At 43.0% G+C, this 7,480-nt stretch overlaps 1 protein-coding gene across 1 annotated transcript; it reads right to left on the bottom strand.

Moving 5' to 3' along the window:
* Positions 1 to 1,037: 1,037 nt before the first annotated feature.
* On the bottom strand, positions 1,038 to 5,843 carry LOC308322128 (NEDD4 family-interacting protein 1-like; the record flags this gene model as incomplete). Its single annotated transcript, XM_080773322.1, has 5 exons — positions 1,038 to 1,096; positions 2,098 to 2,206; positions 3,931 to 3,997; positions 4,303 to 4,427; positions 5,816 to 5,843. The coding sequence occupies 4 exons, from the start codon at positions 5,841 to 5,843 to the stop codon at positions 2,100 to 2,102; spliced, it is 327 nt and encodes a 108-aa protein (XP_080629448.1). The 3' UTR covers positions 1,038 to 1,096; positions 2,098 to 2,099.
* Between the last annotated feature and the right edge of the window lie 1,637 nt (positions 5,844 to 7,480).

Here is a 7,480-nt window from a genome sequence, read left to right as displayed (position 1 = left end):
GGTCAGATCAGGATGGAAAACTTAACAGTGAAACACATTATGCTCTAGAGTGGACTTTCCCCTGATTTAATGCACTAATTTCTGATGCATGGATGCAATTTCATTTTTCATGTTCTTTCCATATTTTACTTGGGTGTAGTGTACATGAATTGCATGCATGAATGTTTGTATTGTGACATGTCTCTTTATGAATAGTTTCTAAAATAAAAAATAAAATAAAAAAGAAGAAAACATTAACCGGTTGGAGACACTGGCTCCGATAAGGACACCACTATACTTAAAGCCAACAGGTGAGTGAGAGATATAAACAACCGAATGATAAATGTGGTCAATTGAAGACATCTTATAATAGTCAACACATAACGGTGACAAAACATATTGCATGCTCATGGGAAGTGTCTCTAAATTAGCCTGGCATGGCCGGACTAATATCACTGCGTAGATATTAAATCTGGATTTATTTCCGAACAGATTCCAACATCACAACAAAAAAAGTCTCACTTTGAACTTTGAGTGGGCCTGATTGGTCACCCACAACTCTGGGGTGAGCGAAATGTAATTCAAACTGAGGAGTGCCAGACCAATTTCAACAGGATATATGTATATAGATTCATCCATTCATCCCTCATTCCAGGCGATCTCAATCAAAATTACACGAAAAAAAATACCTGTTGGCTTTCAGCAAAGTGTCATCAATGCAACACTGATCCCTAGTGGCGGGAGGGGCAGATGCATGCTAGTACAACTACCATCAAAAATGATATCATAAGGCATTATTATTATTATTATTATTACTCATACATTACAGATGTGAAAGTGAATAGCACTTAACATTCGCCACTAATGAGCACAGAACTACTACTGTTTCAGTTTTTCCGTTAATAAAGTTTCAAACATGACAGAACACACATTGTGACATGGTTCCTGAACGTTAATGCATGCTGTCATCGGTTGCAACTCGTACGCTAACCTTCCCCCGGCGGACCCGGCGATGACGTGATGGCTTCCGTTTAGTTTGAAACGTTTAGAAGAGTCGCTGGCTCTGATGGTATATTCATCTGCATCCAATGTTCCTAAATCCACGTTATGGAAAGTTCTGCCCCATTTGAAGAGAAACAACAAGTCAAACCTGGTTATGGATGAAATGGACTAAATCTTCACATTGCATTAAAACATTATGCCATGATAAAATGAACTGTGTGTTGGTAAGATCAAACTATGGTCACTATGATCAAACTTCGTTTGTCTTTAGATGTCTCGATGAATTGAATACACAGGACCCTAACGGAAACAAGCTCTGAGAGCTTATCTGGGTTATCCTTTCAGCATTCTTTTGCCACCGTGCAATTGTGTTTGTCACATTGAAACATATACTGTAAATTAAATTCTGTTCACCTTTTACACAAACATAGTTTGTAGATCTGCTATTTACGCTACTAAGATGTATGAACAATTTGTCAACAGATGGATTTATAATGGCTAAATTATTTGATTATCTCAAATAATTGCATTCAGGCAATGATATCATGCCATAACTGTGATAGACCTACAGTATGTGTTGGGCGTTTAAATGAGATATTAGTGTGTACTGTGGCCATTAGGCATGTAACGATATATCGTATATAGCAATATATCGATATTATATCCCGACGATATGTATCGATTTTTTTTTTAATCGATTAAAAAAAAAGGGGAAAAAAAGAAGGGGGGCTAGTGTGTGATAAGAAATGTCAGCTGTAATCATATTCCATCATATTCACATGATTTTGGAGAGAAATGAGACAGTAGAGGCCTGGAGAGGGGAGCTGTATATGTGTCTGTGACTGTGCCCAGGTGATGGTCGTTATTGATGCTCATTAATACATCAAGGAAGGCAATTATCTTTGCAATGTAGTTAAATAAAGATTGTGAAAAAAGCTTTGGGGGGGGAAGATAAATCATTAAAAAAAAAAAAAGGTAATTTGTCTGGAAAATCATTGTGTTGAAAATATCGTGAAAAATCGTATCGTGAACCTCATATCGTGATACGTATCGTGAGTTGAGTGTATCGTTACATGCCTAGTGGCCATTCAACAACATAGTGTACCGGTATCTGACCTTTAGTAGATAAACAGCACCCTTGTCCGGGGGAGGGTGGCGTACGCAGGGTCCGCCAGTTTACGAACTCTGGAATAGTTGACGAACCCTCGGATGAACAGCATGAAGCCTGCAATTAAAAACACACGGGACATATTAACAATATTTGAACCAGGGCTTGAAAAAGGTTCAAAGAACGAAAGTGGAATTTGGAAATAGTTTCCCAAAACGTTAAATTAACCCATGTTCCAATGGAACTTATGTAGATAATATTTGGTCAATAAGCGACTTGTTCATGTTTTTTCATTGGTTAAATATTTATAAACCCCACAGACTGAAACCTCTATAATGTTTGTTTGTCACATTTATTTATTTAATTTCTATAAAAATCTCTCCTTTACATCACTGGTTACATAATGTGACCTAAATAAGGAGGAGCAGGATATTTAATGGTGGGTAAAATTACAGTTTTCATGCAGGTCTGCTCTAGGTTATTTTTGTAGTAGAGATTGGTATGCTGCTTCCACACAACAGCTACATGAACATTCAAAAGATATTTCTTAAGACAGGAGGAACTGAAACATGTTAAATATGTCATAGAAATGAAACACCCTACTTTAAATGTAGTAGTATGTGAGCATATTTTAAAGATTATAATATCAGTGGACAGTGGTACACACAGGGACAATGTGACTCAAGGTTTTACAGGGTGGTTTAAAGGTAGGGTAAGTGATATTATTGGGTTAAAACAAAAAGGTTTTTTACTAAGAATATAGTGATTTAAATATTGTATCTTGCATTGCTTGCACTTGTACAGATTGTTCTTCTTACACATTACCGCATATGTATACTTGGTTCTTTCTTCCATACTCATTGTTTACTATTTATTTATTTATTTATTTATTATTATGTGTATATTACTGTACATAAAACAAATAAGTAGTTATCCTCATTACTGTATTGCACTTCTGGCTTCTAGTAGACACCACACTTCATTTCATTGTCAAAGTATTTGTATACTCGGTGTGGGCAGTGACAATACATTGAATCTAATTATGATGGTAATCGTTGCTAGAGTGTTTGTTCAATAACAGGAGTCTCCCTGTCTCTCCAGCTCTTTAACACATTCTGACCTGATCACATTCTAAAAATGACAGTTTTCTGAAAAAGCTATGTTTCTATGTCAGTCGTTCTTCGATTTTTCCAAAATAGCTATTTTTCAATAGCTAAACACCAAAAGGGGTTTCCGCCCAAAATGGGTTAACACATTCAGACTGTAGGACGTGTGGAAACGTCATATGAAATACAACCGCTGGATCCAGTGGACGTGTACACACAGTCACACACGTCATAGCGCTTAAGCTTTTTCATTGATATCAAACTAAATGAAAATGCAAAAAAATTGCTCTCCAGATGGGCATACTTCTGTCTTCATTTCTGACTTCAACATGCCTCTCGTTTAGCATATTAATGCTTCTAGAGACTTTATCGGAATCATCGCGAGGTAAGCAAGCAACATTATGCCTCCAGGTGAAAACATTTCAGCCAATCAGGAGATTGTAGCTATTTGCTTTTTATAGTGTTCCAGTTCCAATGTTGTCTGCTCATTTAATTGTGTAACTTGTTTAATCTGTATCCTGCGTTCTCTATCCTGATTGGATAAAATCTCGACCTGACAATGCATTTTCTGTTAAAAAAGCTGGAGACATGAAGACTTCTGTTACTGAACAAACACTTTAGTATACAGTATAGCAATGAGCTATAACCACAGAAAACCACTTACACCAACTTTAATAACAATAATAATGTTTTATATAGTGCTTTTCGAGGTATCCAAAGTCGGTTTGAACTCACCCAGTGCCAGGAACACCCACCACAGCCAGTACTGACCATCAAAGTAGCCGGGGAAGTAAGTGGAGAACTGCAATGTTTGTAAGAGAGAACCGATTAGGAGCAATGCATTGATTCTTAATTATAAGGTTGTTACACAGGCATACGATAAGAAAATCACCAGTTATTTGTATCCCTTTTTTATTTTTCCCAGTGGTGGATTTTTAACCCCTACACTCTACCATGGTTATGGTGGGCAGGTACTGTACTCCTGCGCCATCCGAGCAAGTGTATGTATATGTATACACACACACACACACACACACAGTATACATATATACAGTATACAGTACGTACAGACTAGCGCTGTTCTATACGGCTCAAAAAGGCTCTTACCCGGACAATGAGAACCCATTTGATGAGCGACAGGCCGAACCCTGAAATGGCGCCGTATCGTCCGGCTGCCGACGTGGTCAGACAGAATGACAGGAAGAAACCAATCCAGTTGAAGAGGAATGCCACTGGAAACACACCAGGAGACAATCATTCATCAGGTCACAGCAAAGAGCAAACGCGCCAGCTTCATTTAGCTAACCCATTTTGGGCGCGAAGCCCTTTTGGTGTTTTAAACATTATGTTATAATTTAGCTATTGAAAAAAAGCAAGATCTACAAGCTCATAGCGCGCCACCGAGTGGTGCGCTACGAGCGTGTAGGGTCTGCTATTTTTAAAAAATCGTGAAAATGTGCCTGAAATCTTTGAATATATATTCTTTCAGAGCGAGTCTTTAACTCAAATCTTTGCTACTGAGAGGGTCCCTGGAACTACATATTTTCAGACGGGGGACAGCGGCCAATGTCATATATATTTGGGGTTCCTTGACATGAATATGTTTGAGAACAACTGACATAGAAACATGGGTTTTTAATAAAACTGTCAGGATTTAGAAGACTGGGTTAAACACTAATTATGTTTGGCAGCTCAGAGTAATACTATGGAGTCCACTGTGCAAAGAATTTAATATATAATTAAGAGGAGGTCCACACTCTACAGTAAAATTTCACCTAATTGTTTCTTCTATATTCCATATTTAACAACTAGAAGTAGGACTAATAACTCATGCTTCCACCACACGCTTTAATCATTAAAACCCTATCCTATATATTTAATTAATATGCGTTCCGTAGGGTTCTATAATAACAGGTGAACTCCTTTGCGGGGTTGTGGGCTTGTAGATTGGCTATATTTTGTGAAATGTTTACTCTAGAATAGTGATGCTAGCACAGTGCACGCACACACACACACACACACACACACACACACACACACACACACACACACACACACACACACACACACACACCTGTAAAGCAGTTATATTAATCAGCTTAGCAAGGCTGCTCACTTATGGGAGTTTGCGCCCCCTAGCGTAAACACAGAAGCATTATATAAACTCACAGAAAATTTTGGCTGGGACTTTGAGACGTGATGACGTTGAGAACCGCCCACCGGTGCGCTAGTATAAAGCGCGTCAACGTCCCTTAGTCTCCATTCATTTGTTTCTTCTCATGTGTGTAACACAGCGCAAGCGAAGTCTCCCTAAGGTTTAGCATCTGAGTTATTTCCATAAGGACGAGAAACTTCTCGGTACCGCGGAAACTGCTTTCCTAGAGGCTTCGAGAAGAAAAGAAAAACGGTAGGTCCGTTTTCCTTAACCAAGGTTAATAATAACTTGGTGGGTAATGTAACTTGTGTGGTGGCTCGGCCCTGCTAAGTTTCTTTACCCGTGTGACGGTCTTTGACACGGCTAGCAATAGCGTGTTTTTGCTTCCACACAAACTTCGGTGACTTAAGGTCCCGAACGTGTGACGGGCTAGAAACGGTCTCGACCCTTTGCTAGTTTCCACACGTGTGCCGGCATCGGTGGCTGCTACCATTAGCCTGCTGTAGCCGACACAACACACGCACGTACCGCGGCCTCGAAGCCCGTGACAGCGTGGTGAGCTGCACAAAATATAGTAATATTTCTGCTTAGCTTTCACGTTTGTGTTGACGGCCTGCGTTAACAGCTAGTAATAGCTCTTTTCTCGGCCTCCACACACAACGCCCCGCGGCCCTTCAAGCCCGTGGCGGCGTGGTATTCTGAACAGCATATAGTAATATTTCTGTTTAGCTCTCACGTCTGTGTTGACGGCCTGCATTAACAGCTAATAATAGCTCTTTTCTCGGCCTCCACACACAACGCCCCGCGGCCTTTCTAGCCCGTGGCGGCGTGGTACTCTGAACAGCATATAGTAATATTTCTGTTTAGCTCTCACGTCTGTGTTGACGGCCTGCATTAACAGCTAATAATAGCTCTTTTCTCGGCCTCCACATACAACGCCCCGCGGCCCTTCTAGCCCGTGGCGGCGCGGTATTCTGAACAGCATATAGTAATATTTCTGTTTAGCTCTCACGTTTGTGTTGACGGCCTGCATTAACAGCTAATAATAGCTCTTTTCTCGGCCTCCACATACAACGTCCCGCGGCCTTTTGAGCCCGCGGCAGCGTGGTGATCTGAAACGCGCAGCCTTGTGAAACTGGTTGATTAAACTCGCGGTTACTGTTGTAACCCGGGTTATATGAACCAGTGAGCCTTGCCTGTAACGTGTTCGCCCACGAAGCCTCCACCTACGTGGCTGCTTTGAACTCTCCTCTTCGTTTCCACGTGCTTCCTAGCCTCGTGTGATGGCAGAGACCACGACCCGTCGCCAACGCCGCCACGCCCGGGCGGACGCTCACAGCCAGTGCATACAAAGGGCGTGCAAGACCTGCAAGGGCCTGCTCGCCCATGACGACTTGCATGACGAGTGTCTCTACTGCCTGGGTTATGGCCATGCTGTGGAAGCGATGGAAAACCCGGAGCGATGCCCGCATTGCTTCACCTTTTCCGACTTGCTGAAGCGTAGCAGGCAGAAGCGCGCCCACAGGGCGTACCGAACCCAACGGGACGCCCACGCACAGGGGAGAGAGGACGAGGCCCAGCGTCAGGAAGCCTCTAGGGAGGCAGCTGACCCTAACCGCTACTCTCCGAGCCTCTTTATCGGAGCCCCGACCCCTAGTGAAGCAGCCCGGGCTGTTGCACAAGGGACGTACGATGCAGAGAGGGGACGTGGGGCCACGCCTGAGGAGGCGGCCCACGCCGTTGCAACCTCTATTGCACAGAAGGCCTACACTGCCGCTCTGAAACAAGGAGCCAGTCACTGGTCCCCTGACATGGAGGCGCCGCTCCCCGACGCCCCTGACGTCGTCATCCTTGCAGACGACGACGCGGGCCAGGCACGAGCTCTCCCAGAGCGCGACGCTGAGATGGACTCCGACGAGTCCTCATCTCAGGACTCAGCATCCTCCTACACCTCTGGAGAGGAGGAGGATAACGAGGAGAGCGACAGCGAGAGCGACACCGAAATGGCGGTCCCGCCTCCAGTCGTCAAGGCCGTTCAGGTGGCCGACGTCGCCGCCCCCATCGCGACACCAAGCGCTGCTACGGTTGCACCGGCCGACGCCGCTATAGCTCCGATGGCCCCAGTTGCTC

Source organism: Protomyctophum bolini, assembly GCF_963924005.1.
Source record: "Protomyctophum bolini genome assembly, chromosome: 10".
Classification (NCBI taxonomy): Eukaryota; Metazoa; Chordata; class Actinopteri; order Myctophiformes; family Myctophidae; genus Protomyctophum; species Protomyctophum bolini.
The sequence above is the reverse complement of the archived record's forward strand: the minus strand, read 5'-3'. Positions and strand labels throughout refer to the sequence as shown.